General features: G+C 34.8%; 1 protein-coding gene and 1 long non-coding RNA gene across 8 annotated transcripts in view; one reads left to right on the top strand and one right to left on the bottom strand.

Annotated features, from left to right (window-relative positions):
- The window catches only part of LOC146400011 (uncharacterized), a 41,210-nt gene that overhangs the window by 10,379 nt on the left and 7,016 nt on the right, over nt 1–23,815 (top strand). Inside the window, exon 4 of the long non-coding RNA XR_014815853.1 lies at nt 9,100–9,245. This is a non-coding gene — a long non-coding RNA (uncharacterized LOC146400011). The remainder of the gene's footprint in view (nt 1–9,099; nt 9,246–23,815) is intronic.
- Nucleotides 6,896–23,815, bottom strand: part of DYNC1I1 (dynein cytoplasmic 1 intermediate chain 1) — a 345,751-nt gene continuing 328,831 nt past the window's right edge. For all 7 annotated transcript variants that reach the window (XM_021102404.2, XM_021102408.2, XM_021102406.2 and 4 more), the window contains one exon: nt 6,896–7,840. In XM_021102404.2, the coding sequence (XP_020958063.1) occupies nt 7,730–7,840 (111 nt within the window). In that variant the 3' untranslated portion in view covers nt 6,896–7,729. The remainder of the gene's footprint in view (nt 7,841–23,815) is intronic.

Genomic DNA, 23,815 nt, shown 5'->3' with positions numbered 1-23,815 from the left:
AGAAGAATAAAGAATGAATTTGACTAAAGGAAACAATTACCAATACAAAAAGATCAACCATGCCAAAAATTACATTAACAGTATGTGGACTAAATCCTCTAATTAAACAGCAGAGACTGTTGGGCTGGATTTTTAAAAAATAGAAGGATCCAACTTTAAGCTGTTTACAAGAAACACACTCCAAATATAAAGACTTAAACAGATTAAAAAAGAGTGGGAATGACATAAGCCAAAATGATAAAGTAATAAACTCCAAATTTTGCCCCTCCAGAAAATCAATTAAAAAAAAGCTGAAACTGTCAAAATGAAGTATTGTTCTTGAACTCTGGAAATGAACCAAATACTTGCAGCAATTAAAGGATTCACCAAAGAAAAATGCTGATTCTCTGAAAGAATCATGAACTTTGTGTCATTTTAAGTTACCCTATTCCCATCCCCCATTTTCTAATCCAGCAGTAGCTCTGAAAATAATAGCTCACATTCCTGGTACTAGAGGAAGCAGAAAGTACTTCATTCACAAAGAATTCTAATTATTTGTTCTGACATGTCCTGACAAAATGCTTGTCTATATTGCACCTAACTTGGAACTGGTGTAGTGCTAAGGCTGCTTCCTGGGAGGGCATTTGTCAACAACATTCATAGGCTAATATCTTAGTTGCATTGTCTGAGCTAATAAATAACAGTTAAGACAATAGAGTAACCATAAAACTAGAGAGGACGGGCTAGGGAATGAGATATTTGAGGGCTATGAATAGTTCTGGCATATCCCTGGGAATCTGGACAAACAAAGAACTGAGCACATGCTCAGAAAACCCTGGAAAAGGCTATAAGATCTCACCTCCTGCTGACATTGAAGTTCTACAAAAACAGGAAGTGAAGGCTATTGCAGAATTCTAAACTTCCTGGCTAAGAGATAAAGCTGCACCTCAACACACAGACACTTAAAGAGTCCTTCAGCACAGACTAGAATAGTTTTTTTTTAGCACCAGGCATTTAAGGAAATCTCTGTCCAATCATTAGCTAAACATCAAAGTAACAGAGACTGCAGGGGCTACACATAACACAGAATAGACTGCACAGAATTAGGTCAGAAAATCTGATAAATAAACAACAATTACAATAAGCAGCAACAACAGTCCTGGAGAGGAAAGAAAAATCTGATTTCCTGAGTTTCGCATTATAATATTACAATTACTAGATATATTACAATATTAAGCTTTCAACAACAAAAATGGTACACATGCAAAGAAATAAATTATGCCATGTACACAGGAAAAAAAATCAGTACAAACTGTATCCAGGAAAGCCCTATATTGGTTTTCTACTTGAAGACTTTAAACTAGCTATTACAAGTATATTCAATGAATTAAAGAAAACTATGTCTAAAGAACTGAAGGAAAATACTAAAATGATGTCTCACCAAATGGAAAATAACAGTAGATATAAGTTACAAACACAAGCCAAGTAGAAATTTTGAAGTCAAAAAGCATAATAACTGAAATGAAAATTTCACTGGGGGAGCACAAAAGCAGATTTGAATAGACAGAAGAAGGAATAGGAAAACATGAAGAATCAGTTGAAATTATGCAGTTTGAAGAACACAAAGGAAAAACTAGAAAGAAAATTTAACAGAGGACTGTAGGACTCCTCCATGCGTGCCAGCACACACACAATGGGAGTTCCAAAAGGAGAGAAGACAGAGAAAGAGCAGAAAGAATACCAGAAGAAATAATGGCTAAAAATCTCACAAATTTGATGAAAAATATTAATTTATACATTCAAGAAATCCAAGTAGGAAAAACTTTTAAGAAATCCACACCTAAACACATTATGATCAAACTATCAAGGCTGATGAAGGCATTTTAAAAATACAAGAAACAAGCAACTCATCATATACAAGGGATCCTAAAGTAAGATAAGTAGCTAATATCATTTCTGGGTACATAGAGGCCAAAAGGCAGTAGGATGAGATATTCAAACCGCTGAGAAAAGAAAATTGTCAGTGAAAAATTTAACTTCTGACAAAATTATTCTTCAAAGATGATGGAGAAATTATAAGACATTCCCAGATAAGCAAAAGCTGAAAGTTTGTCACTAGCAGAACCTGCCCTACAACAAATGCTAAAGGGAGCCCTTCAGGCTGAAATGAAAAAACGCTAGTGGGAAATTTCATAATAATAAAATAGTTTATCAAGAAGATATAATAAACTAAATAGTTATGAATTTAGTGACAGAGCTTCAAAATGCCTAAATAAAAACCAAGAGAACTAAAAGACAAATAGACAAATTCACAGCCATAACTGGATATTTTAATATGCCCTTCTTGATAACTGATAGAACATATAGAAAATAATGTAAGATTATAGAAGGCTGAAACAATACTCTCAGCCAGTTTTATCAGTTTGATGTTTTTAAAACTACAAACCTAACATTCTTTTTAAGTGCACGTAGAACACTGACCAAGCTGCACCATATCCTAGGCCATAAAATAAATCTTAATAAATTTCAAAGGATTTGAAATACAGAGTATTTCTTACTATGTGTGTTTTCTTACCAAGCAGAATCAAACTAGAAATGAAAATAAAGATATCTGCAAAGTTTTCCAAATATTTGGAAATTAAACACACTTCTAAAAGAAACACATGAGTCAAATAACATCACAACGGAAATTAGAAAATATTTTGAACAGAATGATAATGAAAACATAACATTTCAAAATTTGTGGGACACAGTAAAGGCAGTACTTTCAGGGATTTTTATAACTTTAAAGGTCTAAATTAGAAGAAAAGCAGTGTTTTACAACCAATGATCTATGCTTCTACTTTAGGAAATAAGAAAAAAGAAGAGTGAATTCAGTCCAAAATAGAAAGAAGAAAAAGTGGACAAACAATATTGAAAATCAACAACTCAAAAGCTGGCTCTTTGAACAATGAGTGATACTGATAACTGACCATACTGTTTAAAAAAAGACAAATTACCAATATATCCAGAATTGAAAAGGAGACATCGCCATGATTCTATATTTACAAAGAGCTAATGGGGGATAATATGACAACCTTATGTTAATAAATTCAACAACTTAGATGAAATGGACACATTTCTTGAAATATACAACTTACCAAGATAGAACCAAAAAAGGAGAAAAAAAAAAAAAAAACCCACACAGAAAATCTGAAGAGTCCAATTCTATTAAATAAATTTATTTCCAAAAACCTGCCCACCAATAAAACTTCAGGACTGGATGATTTCACTAGTGAATTCTACTACACATTAAAGGAAGAAGTAATGCAAATATGACACTCTTCCACAAAATAGAAGAGGTTGGAACACTTCTCAGCTCATAGAAGCATAGGAGCATAATCATGCTACTAAAACCTGACAAAACTATTACAAGTATAGAAAATACAGGTCAGATTCCCTAAGGAACAATTATGGAAAAATTATTTAAAAATTATTAGCAAACACAATCTAGCAATATATTAAAAGGATAATCTCTTTTGACCAAATGTGGTTTAATCTAGAATGGCAAGGTTGGATTAATATTCAAAATAGTCAACCAGAATGGTTCACTACATTAATCAACCAGAATGATTCAGAATAAATTTAAAAAATTATGACCATATCAACAGATGCAGAACAGAAGCACCTGTTAATGATAAGGCTTCTTAACGATCTAAAAACAGAAATGGAATTTCCTTCATCTGATGAAACACTGAAACTATTTGATACTAAAATCAGGAAAGAAATAAGGATGTCTGCTCTCATTTCTTCAATATAACATTAAGCTGAAAGTTCAAGCTAGTGCTGTAGGGCATAAAATAAAAAAGCTTGGAAAGAATGAAGTAAAGATAACATGATTATGTACATAATCACCAATGGGACTACAAATTCTACTAGGAGTAATATATTTAGCAAGGTTTAAAACATGAGGTCATTATACAAAAAATAAATTTTAATTCTGAAAATTAGCCAAAATCATTTGCAAGATAAAATTTTAAAATAACATTTATAATGGAATAAAAATTGAAATATCTAGGAATCCAAAAAAAAAAAGGTACACAACCTATACACTAAAAACATGAGATAAAGAAGTTTCAATAAATGGAAAGATACACCCTGTTCATATATTAGAAGATGCAAAATTACGATGTCCATTCTCAAAAATTGATATATAGTTTAATGAGATCCCATTAGAAATCCAAGCAATACGGCTTTAAGAATTTCAGGGAGGTCCCATTGTGGTGCAGCGGAAACAAATCTGACTATTATCCATGAGGCCTCATTCAGTGGGATCTGGTGTTGCGTGAGCTGTGGTGTAGGTTGCAGAGACGGCTCAGATCTGGTGCTGCTGTGGCTGTGGTATATATAGGCCGTCAGTTGCAACTCCTATTCAAACCCTAGCTTGGGAACTCCCATGTGCCACCAGTACAGCCCTAAAAAGCAAAAAATAAATTGACTAATTAAATTAAAAATTCATAATGATTGTAAAATTCATGTGGAAAGCCAAAAGGCCTAGAAAAGCTGAAACGATGTTTCACAATGAATAACAGAATTGGAGTACCTAACACTACCTGATTTTAAGACACAGTAAAAGCTGTAACAATCAAGACAGTGTTGTATTGTATAAGGACAAATTCGATGAAATGTAGTAGTGGGTACCTAGACTGACCATTCCTGGCTTCGGTGGTTAACAGCCTCTGCCTAGCCACTGTTACTTCGAGGTCTCGTCATTTCTATAGATATTAAAAAGTTCTTCTCTGTGACTGTCTCTCCTATAAGCTCTCACCTATAACAGAGACCGCCACTAAAATAGCTAGAGATGCTTTTGCCTCTCTCACTAGCTCATTGCTACTAATGGCTTTGGTGAAGCGTGTATACTCTTGGGGCACCAGGCTAACTCTAGGATATGTCTTCTGGGCTCACAATATATCCATTCTTACACGTTTACTACCCTCCTCCTCTTTATTCCTATTTGTACTATCAGTCAGGGCAACTCAGACATTTTCATTTTATTAAATGTAGGCCACAGCTTTTTCAGACTTCTGAGGGCCACTGTAACAGCAACCCTATGCCCTGCCATACTATGTCCTTGCCAGAATATAAAATCACATAGCCCCAAAAAGGGCCTCAAAGTCAATGAATTCTTACCTATCTGGTCTTAGATTCTGGCCCTCTTAGTCAAACTCCTCAAAATCCAACCCCAGTGCTATCTCTCTGGCCTCTAATGGCACATGCTAATTCTTATAACTGTTTTGGTGTATAGTCTCATTACTCCCTGATCAGGCTCAGCATGGCCTCAGCACATTATGCTGAGAGAGTCATCAGTGTGATATTGATCTGACCCTAAGAAAGAGGGAGGGAGGGAGGAAAGGTAGAAAGGGAGGAAGGAGGAGAGAAGGTGAGGTTGAAGGTAGGGGGTCAGGGAGGAAGGGAAAAAGCAAGGTAGAAAGGAAAGAAGGTAGATTAGTCTTAGACTTAGTAGGGTTCCAAGAAAGTTTTAGCCATGCTTACAGGAAGTCCTTGAGACAGTTAACATCTCAGAGAAATCTTCCATCTCCCAGCAACAGGCCTGCCTTACTATCCTTGCCATGCTCAGTTTTGGCTGGAAGCAGCCTGTGGGAAGCATGGCCTTGGTCAAACCAGGTGATGGAGTTTTCAGAGCAAAGCAGCTGGAGCTGTCAGTCAATTACCGTCTTTGCAATAAGAGGTCTAGTAGAGGCAAATTTTCATGGCTCCCACGTTCTAGCTGGGACAGCCTGAATGGCTGTGGGCTGGCTGGCTATCTATATATCTGCATGGCTACTCTATGATGAGCTTAGGCATTTGTACAGCCTAGGAATCTCAGGGTAAGTTGTACTTGCACAATGGCTTGGGGATTTAGAGGGAGTGTGCCAAGAGACCCAGAAGGAAGCTATAAGTCTTCTTATAACCTTGTCCTGAACCCCACATAGCATCATTTCCCCCATAGTCTTTATTTACACAAGGCCATCCCACATTCATGATGGAACAACACAAGAAGTGAGAGACCATCTTGGAGACTAGCTACTGTAGTGGGTTATACACACACGTAACCACTTGTAATTCTTCGTGTGCCTGCTACAAGTGACTCTGGCTTTGGCACTTTTCATAGTCTTCACTCACTGAAGCATTTAGAGTTTGGTCTATAAGTGACTCATGGGAGGCTGATTTGTTCTTAGATCCTTTAGCACATGTTTGAGAAACTTTTCCCCCAGTACTTTTCGTTGGATTGCTTTTATACCTATTTTGGACACTCATAGTTTATCTTTACAAATTTAACTGACAAAGAGTTTCAGTATTAACATACCATATGGCACTTACAGAAAAGCATATCGTTATTTCAAAAATAAAAATCTCTCAGGTCAGAGAATCCCTCCCAACAAAGCACCATGGAAATTCTCTTCCTAAAGAGCCAAAGACTACCTTCAAATGTTTTTCATGACTCAACCACTATTTATTTTAATTCTCTCTAGGCATGAAATGACTTTTTGAAAAAAAAAAGTCCTGTAAAGTTGTTTATAGACATTTCCTAGTTCAATAGTAATAAACATAATTTTCTGGTATAAATTTTAAAATAATGAAATATGTTAGATATGTGATACTTGTTCATTTAAACCTGTTCTTCTTACTCCAGTGTTTGAGACAATCTTGGGTAAAAGTGGCTTTGGTAAAGACAAGAAAGAGCTTTCCATAAATACCACACACGTTCCTTAATAAAAATAAAACCAGTCTTGGTTTAAGTCCAGCTAGGCTGCCTGCCTGTAAATTCATTATCAGTCTTTAACATGGCCCTAATGTATCTCTCCTACCCCCTGGCCACAGCAGAATTTTAATCAGGCTTTTCCCAAGCAAAGGATTTATCCACACTGGTGCAGACTTGATTTGGAACATTTTATTGGCAATACTGGTATCATATTTAGGAACCACAGACTTTTGTCACAGTGGGTTAGCTTGAATGACAAGTATCAATGGTCAACTATATTTGAAATATTGTTAAAGTACCTGGAAGTAATAGGCATTAAAATTCATTCCATTCATTGCAACAAACCTCTAAAGATTTCATGTCCTCAGTGGAACTGGCATACTGTAATTGTTATTTGGAACTTAATGTAACCTCAACAGCAACAGAGAGACAATGCGGTCCTCTCATTATGCACATGCTCTAGGATCGTTTATTTTAATGCTTTCAAATAAATATGTTCCATGCAGCACACCACAATAAATAAGGAGCAGCAATGTTCTTCTAGTAAATCCATTCATAATGTGAGTCACCACCATGTAAAACACCACATCTCAAGTCTCTGGCCCTGTCCCATATCATGAAGTACACCACATCTGCACCTAATCATATCTGGCTTCATATGGATTTAATAGGACTATGCCAGAAGTGCATGTAAGCACAAATTTAACCAGAGGTTTCCAGCTATTAAATACAGCTACTAAGTAGTTAAAAGGCAACAACTAAACCCATAAAGGCTCCACCCCCACCCCCATTTTTGAGACAGAAATATAAAGGTAGAAATGGTCTGGTGAATTTCAGGTCAGTGGACAGTAGGGTGGGATACATTTGGAATACTTGGAGCAAAGCAGGTACAACATGGCACCCCAAGGTCATGGCAATACTGATACTGAATGGACACTTAATACAAGTGGACTTGACGACTGCAGAGGCCGAGTTTGAGAAGGTCAAGGTGGGGGCAGTTCATTTCCACTAGGCGGTTAACTCAACAGTGCCTTCCTCCTCGCTATCAGCTCTGTTGGCGCGGATCTCCACGAGGGTCCTGGCAAATCGGGTCCACTCATCATTGTGGGGAACTGCGAGCTGCAAAGCAAATTAATGGAAGATGGTGAACAACATCTCTTTTATGTCTGAAAACTGAAGCCCATAGACTGTTGCTCCTGAAACAGACGTTTCCCCTGGAATGTAAAGAGTACCAGACAGTCGTCCTTGAATCAGATCGCTGAAGTATTGCTCTTAAACTGACAATTCAGGAGAATAATGTCATTCTCAGAAGCAAAATCACTCATGGGATTCAGAAAATATTAAAAACTTATGTGAACTGTACCATTAATATAGCAGCTATGTTAAAGCCCTTTCAGTGATGAAACTTCATCCTAAGAAGACCAGACTTACAGTGAGAACGACAAATAAAAACTGCTTTATTAGGAATTTTTAAATAACCATGATATTGTCTTAATAAGTGAATGCTATTGATTCCTTTTCAAAAAAGGGCTGCTAATATGCCAATATACATGACAAGAGTATAAATTACACATACGAAGAAATCTTACTACTGTGATATGAAGCTCTGGCTTTTCTATATGATGGTGCCTGTGAATAATAATAATAGTAACTAAGAGTTCTGTGTTACATATTCTACATATATTCTACTCATTCTTAACAGCAGTCCTATGTAGGATAATGTTAGTATTTTCATTTTACAGAAGAAACTGAGACACAGAAAGATTAAATCATTTTGCCAAGCTTGCAAAACTAACAACTATCAGTGCCCATGTCTTCTGGTTCCAGTATTTACATCTTTACCCAGTATGCTATAATGAATCACTGAAAAGGAGAATTTATAAAATTTCCCACATAATATCTTCTCCTGTGCAGAATTCGGTGAGGAGAAAATTAACTCCACCTGACACAAACTGCATGTATGAGTTTTTGTTAGCTGATTTAAAGGATAATGATTTCGCTACATAGCATTCAAAAATGAATTGTTTAAAGATATCATACAAGTGTTTGGAATAAAAAAAATATTTGAAGATGAGAAACAGGATAAAGTAGAAGTTTGAATGGTGTTCACATAGGATAAAATTTATTTAAACTGTGGAGCGGAGCCATTTTCTTGGAGGATTACCGTATAAGACGATGTAAACCATCAACAAATACTAGTTCTCCACAGGCTATCCATACATTCCATAAGCATTAATGGCACTCATTTGTTGCAATCAACATACATTTTCAAAAATAAAAAAGTAAACAAATCTAAACTTTGTGATCACATTTACAGCTGAAAGATTGCTTACAATATGAAGCCAAATGATTAGATTCTCTTAAAATTTTTATTACAGTGGATGATATTCTCAGATACCGTCTACCCAAGACAACTTACTGGGAAGTGGCAACATCATCCTACAAAGTATATCCTTCAATTAACGGTCTGGTCTTGAGGTTAAATGTTTCCAGGATATAATTCTGGAAATGATATACAGGTGGGGTAAGTTTTTTTAAAATGATTTATTTTGGTACTTCTTACTTTCTTATGTCTGATGTTGAGAAATGCATAAATTCTCATGTAGTTCTGAATGCTTAAATACTTCCCTAGTTACTGAAGTGCATCCAAATTCTTTTTTAGACAATGACACAAGTCAACAATAGTCTTAAATGGCACTGTTACCCCTTTGCTCAGTTCATTTTCTCTAATTTTGAGCTCTTTTCTCTGTTCCGCTACTATTCATTTTTCTCTCCAACTTTAGAAACTACTATACTGGGGAAATGAAGTCCTCAAAATCAATTATACAAAAGAGCTAATCAAAAGCAAGAGCAGCAATGGGTTGGCAACACATTTATAAAGAGTAGGTCCATTATTTCTTGTCTCTTCTCCATTTACTGACCAAATCTTCCCAAAAAAGAATCACAAAAGCCCAAGAAGAGACAAAAGCCAATCATGATAACATTTATAACTTTTTTTCATATAAGGTGAGAATCAAATTAAAATACCTCATAACTGCATATAACATTAAATATTGGGAAAAAACAGGTCTAACTAATAAAAGCTATACACTCTAAGGGTTTGGCTCCTAAAAACAACACTGTTATCTATTATTGGTACAGCACAGGGAACCATGTTCAATCTCTTGTGGTAGAACATGATGGAAGATAGAAAAAGAATGTATGTATGTATGACTGGGTCACTTTGTTGTGCAGCAGAAATAGAACACTGTAAATCAACTATAATTTCAAAAAAGATTATGAAACATTAAGGTTTGAGTATATGTCCAGATACAGTCTGGAACAGAATTAAGTATCATTGTGACATATATAGTTGCACATCTAACTTTCCAAAAATGAATTTTCTGAAATCTCAATATTCCTTTGTTAATCAAAGTATTTTATTTAGGTGTGATTTACAATGTTCTGGTTTAGAGCACATATATTCTTTTTCAGATCCTTTTCCCTTATGTGTTATTACAAAATATTGACTATAGCTCCCTATGCTATATAATAGATCCTTGTTGGTTATCTATTTTACATATAGTAGTTTGTGTACATTAATACACAACTCTTAATTTATCCCTCCCCGTCTTCCCCTTTGGTAACCGTAAGTTTATTTTCTATGTCTCTGGGTCTATTTTGGAAATAAGTTCATTTTTTATTTTTTAGATGCCCACATAGAAGGAGTATTATAGGGATTTGTCTTACTTCAATAAGTGCAATAGTCTCTAGGTCCATTAATGCTCCTGTAAATGGCAGTATTTCTTTTCTTTTTTTTTTTTTTTTTTGTCTTTTTGCCTTCGCCAGAGCCACAGCAACTCGGGATCCGAGCCACGTCTGTAACCTACACCACAGCTCACGGCAATGCCAGATCCGTAACCCACTGAGCAAGGTCAGGGATCAAACCCACAACCTCATGGTTCCTAGTCGGATTCGTTAACCACTGAGCCACGATGGGAACTCTAGCATTTCATTCTTCTTTATGACTAGGTAATATATTCCATTGTATATATGGACCACATCTTCTTTATCCATTCATCCGTCAATGGACATTTAGGTTGCTTCCATGTCTTGGCTATTGTAAATGGTGCTGCCAGGAACACTGGGGTGCATGTACCTTTTTGAATTATGGTTTTCTCTGCATAGATGCCCAGGAGTGGGGATTGCTGGATCACATTGTATCTCTATTTTTAGTTCTTTTCTTTTCTTTTCTTTTTTAGGGCCATATGTGGCAAATGAAAAGTTCCCAGGCTAGGGGTCGAATCTGCTGTGGCTGCCAGCCTACACCATAGCAATGCTGGATCTGAGCCATATCTGCAACTTACACCATAGCTCACAGCACCGCCAGATCCTTAACCCACTAAGCAAGGCCAGGGATCAAACCCGCATCCTCATGGATGCTAGTTGGGTTCATTAGCTCTGAGCCACAATGGGAACTTCTATTTTTAGTTTTTTAACTAACCTCCCAAACTGTTTTTCATACTGGCTACACCAATTTACATTCTCACCAACAGTGTGGGGGGGGGTTCCCTTTCTCCACACCCTACAAATAATTTATTAGTTGTAGACTTTTTGATGACGGCCATTCTGACTTGAGTAAGGTAATACCCTGTTATGGTTTTGATTTGCATTTCTTTAATAATTAGTGATACTGAGCATCTTTTCATGTGCCTGTTGGCCATCTGTGTATCTTTTCAGAAATGTGTATTTAGATCTTCTGCACATTTTTGGCTTGGGTTGTTTGTTTTTTTGATATTGAGCTATATTAGCTACTTGTATATTTTAGAAATTAATCCCTTGTCGGTTGCATTGTTTGAAAATATTTTCTCCCATTCTTTAGTATGTCTTTTTGTTTTATGGTTTCCTTTGCTGTGAAAAAGCTTTTAATTATGTCCCATTTATTTATTTCTGTTCTTATTTCCATTATTCTAGGAGACAGATGTAGTTAATTGCTAGAATTTATGTCAAAGAGTATTCTGCCTATGTTTTCCCCTAGGAGTTTTATAGTATCCAGTCTTAATTTAGGTCTTTACTCTATTTTGAGTTTATTTTGTGTTAGAAAATGTTCTAATTTCATTCTTTTACATTTAGCTGTCTGGTTTTCCCAGCACCATGTATTGAAGAGGCTGTATTTTCTCCATTGTACATTCTTGCCCCCTTTGTCACAGGTTATTTGACCATACATGCACAGGTTTATTTCTGGGCTTTCTATCCTGTTCCATTGATCTATAGTCTACTTTTGTTTCAGTACCATACTGTTTTGATAACTGTAGCTTTGTAGTATAGTCTGAAATCAGGGCGGCTGATTCCTCCATCTCCATTTTTCTTTCTCAGGATTGCTTTGGCTATTTGGAGTCTTTTGTTTCCATACAAGTTAATTTTTTTGTTCTGGTTCTGTAAAAAACTGCCATTGCTAATTTGATAGGGATTGCACTGAATGTGTAGATTACCTTGGGTAGTACAGTCATTTTAACAATATTTATTCTTCCAGTCCAAGAACATGGTTTATCTTTCTATCTCTTTGTATTGTCTTCAGTTTCTTTCATCAGTGTCTTGTAGTTTTCAGAGTACAAGTCTTTTACATTCTTAGGTAGGTATATTCCCATTTATTTTCTTTTTGATTCAATGGTAAATGGGATCATTTCCTCAATTTCTTTTTGATCTTTCATTGTTAGTGTATAGAAATTCAATGAATTTCTGTGTATATTGTTATTAATATGGTAATAGTTATTTTACTTGTTAAAGAAATCAAAGTAACAATTTTAATATTTTTCATTTATAAAACATTAAATTCAGAGGTTAAGTTTAAATAAGTTTCACCAAAATCTTTGAAGATTTTTTTTAATTTTAATATAGTTGAGTTAAAATATTTTGTTTCAGGTATACAGCAAAATGATTCAATTATACATATTACATTTACATGTAAGTGTATATATCATTTTCCTCATATTTTCCATTATAGGCTATTAGAAAATATTGAATATAGTTCCCTGTATTACATAGTAAATCTTTGTTGCCTATCTATTTTATATATATTTTCTCTGTTAATCCCATATTCCTAATGTACCCCTCCTCCCATTTTTCCCTGTGGTAACCATAAGTTTTCTATGTTTGTGAATCTGTTTTGTGTATTTTGTATATTTGTAATTATATATATTCATTTGTATCATTTTTTTAGAGTCCACATATAAGTGATATATAGTATCTGTATTTCTCTGATTTATTTTAGTTGGGCATTACTTTCTCTAGGTCCATCCATGTTGCTGAAAATGGCAGTATTTCATTTCTTTTTATGGCTCAGTAATGATCAATTGCATAATATATACCACATCTTAATCCAGTCATCTGTTGATGGGCCCCCACTGGTTTGCTTCCATGTCTTGGCTATTTATAGCGCTGCTATGAACATTGGGCTGCATGTGCTTTTTGAATTAGAGTTATGAATCTTTGCCAGATATATGCCCAGGAGTAGGATTGCTGGATCATATGGTAACTCTATTTTTAGTTTTTTTAAAGAAACTCCAAACTATCTTTCATAGTGGGTGCACCAATTTACATTCCCACCAACAGTGTACAAGTTTTCCCTTTTTACCAAACCCTCTCCAGCATTTATTATTTGTAGACTTTTTGATGGTCATTCTGACCAGTGTAAGGTAGTACTTCATTGTGATTTTGATTTGCATTTCTCTAGTAATTAGTGATGATGAGCATATTTTTCATGTACCTGTTGGCCATCTATCTGCATGTCATCTTTGGGTAAATGTCTATTTAGGTCTTCTGCCCATTTTTCAATGAGGTTGTTTGGTTTTTTGAAACTGAATTGTATGAGAGCTATTTGTATATTTTGGATAATAACCCCTTTTCAGTTGCATCAAATATTTTCTCCCATGCCATAGGTTGCCTTTTTTGTTATGGTTTCCTTTGCTATATAAAAGCTTATAAGTTTGATGAGGTCCTGTTTATTTCTTTTATTTCTTTTGCTTTGAGGGACTAAACTAAGAAAACATGGCTATGATTTATGTCAGAAAATGTTTCGCCTGTGCTGTCTTCTAGGAGTTTTATGGTGTCATGTCTTATATTTAATTCTTTAAACCATTTTGAATTTATATATGGTGTGAGGGTGTATTCTAGTTCCACTGATTTACACACAGCTGTCCAGCTTTCCCAGCACCACTTGTTGAAGAGACTGTTTTTTTTCCATTGTATATTTTTGCCTCCTTGGACAAAGACTGACCACTGTGGGTTTACTTCTGGGCTCTCTATTCTGTTCCATTGATCTCTATGTCTGTTTTTGTGCCAATACCACATTGTTTTGGTTACCATAGCTCTGTAGTGGTTTCTAAAGTCTAGGAGGGCTATACCTTTAGCTTTGTTCTTTTTCCTCAGAATTGCTTTGGCAATTAGGGGTCTTGTATGGTTCCATAAAAATTTTAGGATTATTTATTCTAGTTCTGTAAAAAAAAGTCATGGGTATTTTGATAGAGTGCATTAAATTTGTAGTATGGCCATTTTAACAACATTAAATCTTCTAATCCAATCCATTTCTTTGAATCATCTTCAGTTTCCCTTACCAGTGTTTTATAGTTTTCAGCATATAGGTTTTTTACCTCCTTGGATAAGTGTATGTCTAGGTATTTTATATATGTGTGTGTTATATAATGTTATGTAAACATAATATATAGATATTAACATTTGTAAACATAAATATTAACATATATTTATAAGCATAACTATTAACATTTGTAAACATTATATAGTATATAAATGTAATATATATCATAATTTATGTATTATATTTATAATATATATTTATATATTACAAATTTATACATATGTGTGTATATATAAATATAAAAATATATTTTATACACACACACATATATATATGCCAAGGCACACAGGGGCTTGATATGAGATTTTGGTTCCCAGACCAGGGATTGAACCTGGACTGCAGTGATGAAAGTGGCATATCCTACTACTAGACCACCAGGCAATTCTTGGTATTTTATATGTTTGACATGATTTTAAACAGAATTGTTTCTCTACTTTCTCCTGATGTATCGTTGTTAGTATAAAGAAATGCAACAGATTACTGTATATCAATCTACAAATGAACTTTATCAAATTTAAATGTTTCTGATAAACAAAAATATACCCTACCTAAAGAACTACATTTGACCATTTCTGTGGGGATGGGAATAACAGTACTATATTTGTCCTTAAAAATACAGTCTACCCTACAAAATATTTCATAGTGTTCCAACATTGTAGTTTTTGTATTTTTAATCTCTGAAAGGTTTAATTTAGGCTGGGAAAATATTAGAAGTTTTTGTTGTTGTTGTTGTTTTTACAAAACTTATTCTACCAACCTCTCTAGAATACCATAAACAGCACAGAAATGTTAGTTTGCTTTGGTTCACACCAAAAAATTCTTGATTAGACAGGAATGAAAACACAATTGCTTCTAGAAACTTAAATTTATCCACCTCATCCCATTACACTTTTTCATCTGGCTGACTATAAAAACAATCTAAGATGATAGTAATATTAGATTTAGAAGGTAAGCTGCACACTGCCCCATTTTTAGAATTAAATATCACCAACAGGAAGCTCTTTAAGTATAATCGTAGCTTGAATGTGTGAATGTGTATTCACAGGCTGTTTACACACCCAAAATAATAATTTTTGGCATCCCATTTACTTGTAGGTGAGACCAAACAGGTGTCCTAACAAACAAGAAGACCACTCTTCATTTTACATCTTCGGCTGTAAACAGCATTGGCTTGGACAGAGTTATGTCCTTCTTACCCTTGGCAGTTAGTTCCTGACTCTTCTCCGTGGTTCTCTCTGATTAGACAAGGCTGGAAAGGAGGCTCATAGCATAAATGCATCTGAAACTTTCTCTAGGAGGCTTTTAATCCAATAATACCATAATCATTTAGGAGGAACACAATCTTTGCTTACGTTTCTTAAACAAAGAAAAAGACTGCTGTCATATCCTTCTAACTAGCGTATGTATTTATTCAATACTGATTCCATCAGCATGGATTCAGTACCAACTATTCACCATGTACTACGGTGAGAACTAAAGATAACAGTGGTGAATCGTTTTGGCATATGATGACTATGAAGCACAGATGAAAACTGTCATGTTTTCTTAGGTCGGAATGTATGAACACCGGCATTTTTTTTTTTAAAGAAACTTAAAAAAAAACTTTACTGACATTTAAAAAGTGAATAACCTAAAATTTACCTTCTTACAGTGACAACTACAACATCATTTGGTATGTGTTGTGTGTCAAGCGAGTAGCAGGGAAGCAAATGGCATGTTAATGACATGGCTTCAGCATCTCTTCAAGTTTCTATCAAGGCATTAAAGGCTAAATCTAGAGCATCGCTATAGATTTTTTCCCCCTGAAAATAATAGTTTAGAATAATTTTCAAACAATTTACATTTCTGATAAGAAAAATGTTCACAAGTTTCTAGTGGGATGAATAATTTATATTAATTTAAAAACATATGAAAGTCACTGCGAAGAAAATACCCCATAGTTATATCAAGGGAATGCCATAAAGAAGGACTCATAAAAATTGACCAGTCTTGTAGTGAATCAAAGTGGATCTGGAAACATATTTTCTGCCTTCAGCTTCATCTGGCAAAGTCCACATCCTAGGTCAGAGATGACTTAGTTTTTCCTATTCACCAACAGCCAGTTCACCTCCTGCCCTTCTGCAATTGGATGACTGTTCTCTTTCTCTAACTTTTTTCTAAATGTGTAAAGCTTTTTTATGCCAAAAGCACCCAGGCCTCTGATTCCTGAGATAACAAAATCCTACCTCTCAGAGTAAGTACCTTTTATAGATATGATATGACCATATATTTACAGCCAAGGGAACTAAGACCAAAGGTGGTTTCCGAGGTGGCAATTGGACCCTCAAGGAGGAGGTAAATGAACCTCAGATCTGAATAGTAAATTTAAGTCCCGCTCGCTTCTTGGTTCCTGGCCACAGTCAGGAACTTAACGTCTCACTGCCTCAACTGTAAAATGGGGATAGTGGCATCTGACCTATTTAAGTGAGGAAAGTACGATGAGTTCAACACAAAATAGTCATGCATTCTTTTTCTTCAAACTGGTACTCAGACTGAACACATGCCTACAAATGATATGTAAGTGGTACACATAACGATTCTATATCAGTTCCTGGTTTCATTCTATTTCCTTTAAGAACTAGTTCTGATGTTTGTCATGTGAAGACTCTAAAGAACAGGGTACAGACATCTTTCACAGATAGGAAATAGGAGGACAGAGAGCTAAATGATTTGCTCAAGACCACGTAACTTACCACACATTCATGTGGGGCAATCAGGAGCCTCACCCTTTTAGGAAATGCCAGCGTACCATGGTGGAATGGCAGGCAGGTCATGTATTTTGAGTCACCTGCTAAAAGATTCTTTTTAATCTTCTAAGATTTCTGGGCAGTGGAAGATCAGAACTAAAAAGCAAAACTGCAAAAGTTGTGGGGAAATGCATGAAAATCCATCATTTTCATCGTCCTCCTTCATCCCTTGAGTTCTGAGGCTACGTGTCATGGATCTGCCCCCTCCCCTCTGCCTGCACAGAATGGGGTACACTTGCATCCCGCCCAATCCCATCCCCATTAACAAATTAGGCTCCCCACTGGGTGTCCCTGCCCGAGCTCCCTGTGTACGTAAAGGGAGACAGAGATTGCACAATAACTGCATTTTGAGAATGGAGCCAAGGATGACTTTTTTCCCACCTCAGACATCACCCAGATATGGTTTCTGTCACAGCTTGACCATTAATTTGCTGTGTATCCTTAGGAAATTTAATGTTTTAACATCTCAGATCTTCACTTCCTCATTTGTGACAAAAGCATTTTGCCACTATCTCCTAGGAATGTTGTGAATATTAAATAAAACCTCCCCCAAATATAGAAAGCTTAAAGCTCAGTGCTCGGCCCCTTACGGACCTTGAATAAATGATGTTGTTTTCCCTCTATTTTTCCTTATTCATGTTTATTTCCTCTCCTCCAATTCCTACCCTCCGTGCTTTTTTGGCTTCCTTCCCTCTTTTCTTTCTTCCATTTTTTTCTTTTCACCTAGACAGAGCTGCATTTTTTTTTTTTTAGATATATACCTCATATTTTACCACATTTGCTTTCTTAAAAATTAACCCACACAAATCATATCCTAGATAATGGTCCATTTAATCATAGCCAAGTTTCATGAGCTGGGTGGGGAAAGATTCTTTCAGGTCACAAGAAAAAAAATTTTGTTAATTAAAAAAAAATCAAATTTAAAGTATAATTATTCCTTGTAAACACACACATATACACATACACGTACACATATATATGCACCTTTTTCATCTGTCAGATAGGACAAATACAGCTTTATCTAGCTCCTTCCTTTTTATGGCACTTTCTATAGTGTGATTCTACATTTTTAGCTCAAGTCATAAGGCCCTGTAACCGCTGAACATGCTGTTATAAAAATCAAATGGCTTTTTATAACCAGGGTTCAATACACAAATATCATTCATGTGTCCCTTTTTATAAGCACATGGCTAACCATTCTGAACAGTCCTCAGTCGAGCCTCCCTCATTTGTTAGTAATTTTAAAGGGTTTATAGTACCTAGCAGCTGATTTTAAACAGCTGCATTATCTGCGGTAACTCCTACCAGCCCAATGCTATATTTTTTTTTATGGTAAAAATATCTGTCTCAGACATTGCTTAGTAAAAAAGTGGGTTACTTTAAAAAAAAAAAATCTTGGATAATTAAGACAAAAAGTATTCCGTAATTTCAGTTTGGTTTCTCAGATACATTTAAGCATGGCAAACAAATTAAAATCAGTAGGACTCCAGGTTTTAGGATGAATATTCCATGGATATGTGGTTCATCAGCATCTTTGTAATCTTTCAATTAAACGGGGTCATTAAAAGAAAAAAAAAAAGGCTGGGATGATTATGTTAACCATGGATTCCAAACAGATATATATCACAATTCACCTCTTGTATTAATCTAAAAATGAAAGTTTTCTTTAAAAAGATATCTTACAAATCACCTTTTCATTTTAATATGCAATTTTTTTTGGTTAATCCATTTACAGAAACCATGGACATGAACATGGGTTTCCACAGAACAACTGCTAAACCCTTCTAAGCTCTAAAAGCTTTTTAAAGAGTACAATTATTAATGGCACCCCAAATTCAGGAGATTGTGGACTTACTGGTATACAAATACCCATTTGTGTTCAGACGAAGCCTGTATTTTTTAGGACAATTCCCTTTGCCACACACACAGATGGAAGCAAAGTGGGAGGTAATAAGCAATGAAACAGCCGCCGGAACGACCAAGCATACTCGCTTCACATAAATACAGCTCTACTGCATTTAACTCTTGGGAGAGTCTAGCATCACTGGTAACAATGGATGAAACCACGAACCAAAATTCCAAGCCAGAATGCAGTATACAGAGGGCATAAATATACTCCAGTGCTCTACCACAAAAAGATATACTGTGTGGTAATTCAGTATTTACAGCAGTTTTAGAGATGTCCAGAAAGTAGAAGTTACATTAGTCTCCATTCTCCAGCATCTGGTATGATCAGTCAGGAGGTTAAAATTTCTGTGAAATTCTGCAGCACGCTAACTCATAGTAGTCTGATATTTTTGTTGTTAAGAAAGAAATTCTTTTATCTGAAAATCCCATCTAAGGGGACTCTCATCCACTCATGAACTTGAGATCTCTCTGCTAAAGTTCTCTTCCCTAGTATCTTTAAATGAGTGGTTAACTTTTATAGCATGTTTGTTAGAACAATACTTTTAAAAAATCCATTACCACCTAATTAAGGAAAGAAATAAAGGTAGAACATAAAAGTCAAAAGTAAACAGTAACAAATATGGGTCTATATCAATTTCAATAAGCCAGCAAACATCGGAGGAAACAATTTTAACGCTATTCTTTAGAAGTGAACATTTAGAAATATTTTTCATGTTAAAATTTAGCATAATGGGAAGCATGACAAAATTCTGAGGTTTTTACCTAAGGAGAAAAAAAAATCATACAGTGGAAAAAGTTAATTCACTAAGGCTTCTAGATGATCTTGTTCACATTTGTCCTAAAATCTTATCACTGTCTTTTATTTAGAAATGTCTTGCATTATTTTTCTATTACTTAGAACACTTCTGTCTAAAAAACGGGAAAAAAATACTAAAAACACTGCTGATGGGAAAATGAACTTTTAAAAACTTCATTACCATTTTTTTTCCATAACACAAAAGATCAGGAGAATGACAAGGAAATGAAAATGCATGTGCTACTCAACCACACTAGCTGACTAAACATATATCCCTTTTCTTTCTGATATTATTAACTATAGGTTTTCTAGTAAATTCCTAGCAACCACTACATCTAAGCACTTCTGACAAAAAGAAGGCTTACTTCTAAACACCTTAAAAACATTTACCAAGGTAATAAAAGAAATGTCGTTCCCTCCTACTGAATGTCTGGGCATAAAAGAGGTATTTTTATAATGTCGTTCATGATTGACCATATCTATAGTGTCCAAAAAAAGCACAATGAAAAGGAAGCATTTTTCCAGTGGTTTGACAACTATTTGTTACGCTTTCATTACACTAGTGGCCAAGTGCTCACTTTTAAAAGCACAGGAGGAGAGAGTGACTACGACAGCGATTGCAGAGGAAGAACAAGTACTCTTTACTCAATATATTTTCTGCAAATCTTCTTCCATACAAATATAGTTAAATGATTACTGTTTCCCATCCATCAGTCTATAGCCAACTTGGGGGCTGCTCTCTGAACACACTGCACAAATTAGCTCTTCCTTAACCTTCAACTTTCACAAGTGAAACATACATTCACCAAATTATTTACTGTTACATGCCAGGCACTGTGCTAGGTCAGGTTATCCTGTTGAAACAAACAATCACCAAGTATCTACTTTGTGTATGTTTCTGTGGATATGGCACTCTGAAAGATCAGAAAAACTCTACTGAGGAATGGGATTAACCAAAGGAGCTCTGCCAAACTGATTTTTTTTGCTAAGTCAAAAGGGTGGCTAGTTTTTAGGATACTATAAGATACTCACTTTTTACCCAAAGGCCCTTAAAATACTAAGACAAATAAAAATAAAAGATTTCATCTAAATGTTTAGAATGTACTGGCTGGCCATGAAGACAAAGATCTTAGGGAAAGGACCATATTCAGTTTGATCTGCCCCCCTAAAAAAGTAAGAGTGCAAAATTTCTTCTACAATGTTAAGCTTTGATGGTCCCTAAATGATAAATAATTCATGTTTTAAAATGGAAAACATGTTCTGATAGCTGACATTCTCAAAAATTCATGCAAACCTTCCTTGAAAGTACAATATAACAATTCACTCACTTCCGCAAGTCCAGCCTGTATGGAATATAAATATTTATGCATACACATGTATTGGCAGATATTTGATTTCATATTATATTTTAGATATACCAATATTAACACACATACTCACAGAAGAGACAAATAACTCTTAATTTCTATATAGCCCAGTGTTAATCTAGACTCACACAGCACTGGAGCAGCTTCATGCTCCACTGGTCTAAGCTATGATTTGAGGCTACTGTTCTAAGCAGTAATTTTTCAAGATAAGATTTAGCAGTTTTGAAATTCTAAAACTAAACACAATTTTGTCAGACATAAAAAAAAATAACACTATAATTAATGGCTGCTTCAAAATCCAAACTGCTATTGAAGGTGACAGTTTGAAACCACAGAAGAATCATAAAGATGATTAATTATACAAACTGATACTTGTTTCAGAAAGTTGATATTCATAGACTGTTTATCACCAAAATGGGAATATATTAATTTCATTGAATATTGCAAATTACTTCACACACATTAATTTGGTTTTCATAAAATTAGATATTAGGGTTTTCATTTAATCAACTACTCTATAATATATAAAGTCATAAGTATTTTCTTATCACTTAAGAAAAAAAGTGGCTTGAAAATATATTTAAATCCATTTTTACAAACTAATGTTACCTGAATAAGCATACTATTTATATAATAATTAGTTTAATCATGATTTTTTTCATATATAATTATCAAAATAAAAGCCACTGCTACTCCATTCACTAAAAGATGAATAATTATAACATTAACTGGAACAGCACTTTTTTTCTTTTTTAAATACTTTTCCTAGAAGAAATCAAGTTAATACTAAAATGATAATCAAACATTTTAACCAGATTATTTTATTTCAAATACATATAATTTATTATGACAAGGAAATGAACTAATGTATTACTTCAAAGTAGCCTATTTTATATAATTATATTTATTAGCATCCCAACTCTGCCCATACAAATATGCCTTTGTATTTTTTGACTTAACCATACAAGTTTGTGGCTACAATAATAAAAGTTCAGGTTATAAACTGAAAAGTCCAGCTGAAAACTCCCAGTGTTTTGTTTCTATGTCATCGAATATCTAGATATTATGGGCAGAACTAAGTATTTGGATTTTCAGTTTCTATGTGGATATTTGGCATCACCGAATAGTTTATGCCACAGTATGGCGGGAAAAATCAAGAGTGTTTAGCATCAGCCAAAGTTTTCAAAAAAAAAAAAAAAAAAAAAAAGTTTATCCATTGAAGAGTAAGCCAGTACTTGCAAAGACTTTCAACAATCTCACAACTTACGGCCACACTCATTTAATGAGAAACACAAGTGTTTGAGGTGATGATAACTGGACTTTGGTAAGCTGAGCTGGCTCTACCCCCTCCCCTGCAGGCTGCCAGAGCTTGGCCATACTATCAGAACGGGATAACTGCTGTCATAAAGCACAATAATTAAACTGAGTGCTTTTGAGTGCAGTTCTTTTTCATTAAGGAACTTATTTGAATTAAGCTCCAAATTTCAGTTTAACTTTACATTTGGTGTTCTGCCTCTCCCCTTCCCCACAGAGGGGGATTATTTCTATTCAGGGCACAAATTCCTGTGGAAAATTGATGTAGGCACTGTCCTACTGGAAAACATGAAGTAGTTCCACAAAGCAAACAATTATTGCCTCAGTGTAATCCACTTAAAAACCAGACATGTTTTTTTTTTTTTTGTGACACTCAAACCCTTTTTAACTCCTCGTACTTCTAGTTTATCACATGGTACTATCCTTAACTGCTATTTAAAGGGCAAGAAAAATGGTTCATCGAATCTCTTTTATTCTCACTCTAGCTGGCTATAAGAACAGTTTGAGGCACTTTTTATAGTCCTCATACATTATACCTTGACCATCATTCTAAAGTATATTACGTAGGTCATTTTTCCTGTAGGGATTCCAAGGAAACTTTTCATTCTAATTTTTAATTTCAGGTTGAAAATATATTCAAATCAACATTTAAAATGCTTTACAGCTGTAGCAGTTGCATTTCATCTCTCATATTCTCCTGCATTTTTCCTTTCCAGGAATTTCTCAAGGCCCTTCTAACATACTGACAAATGTCAAATTTACTATATTTATTAAAATTTATAATAAAATGACTCTTAGCACCAAGGAGTCACATGTCCTTTCACAAACAAGCTACGTGAAATGTTACCAAAATTCCAGGGTTGCAGTTTAAAGATTAACACACATTTCTTTAGGTAGTCAGTGAATGAGATAACAAATATATAAAGCTAGGGTGTATTCATCTCTCAAATTATACTTTTTAAGTTGCCATTTTATTTTTCAAATTCTACTTGAAGCTGAAAAGATTTTGGAATTTTAGCATTTGACTACTGTAGAAATACAATCAAGGTTTTGAAACTTATGTGTATTTATTACAACTGAAAACAAAATCTTCCCTAGAAGAGGTTAATGGAAAAAGAAATAACAGGAGGTGGAAGATAAACTGCTTCTTTCAAAACTAGAGCTGCAAAGAGCATTCTAACTAATTCAGATAAGCAGCAAACATAGTTGTTATGGGATATTTATGACAGCTGCATCTGTGTGACAGCACTGAAGCATTAACAATGGCAACGGGCTTTCTATAAAACACAT

This window comes from Sus scrofa, chromosome 9 (genome assembly GCF_054392235.1).
Source record: "Sus scrofa isolate SSC_HxYL_T2T_F1_AM1 chromosome 9, Sscrofa_HxYL_maternal_Yorkshire_Landrace_v2.0, whole genome shotgun sequence".
Taxonomy (NCBI): domain Eukaryota; kingdom Metazoa; phylum Chordata; class Mammalia; order Artiodactyla; family Suidae; genus Sus; species Sus scrofa.
The sequence above is the reverse complement of the archived record's forward strand: the minus strand, read 5'-3'. Positions and strand labels throughout refer to the sequence as shown.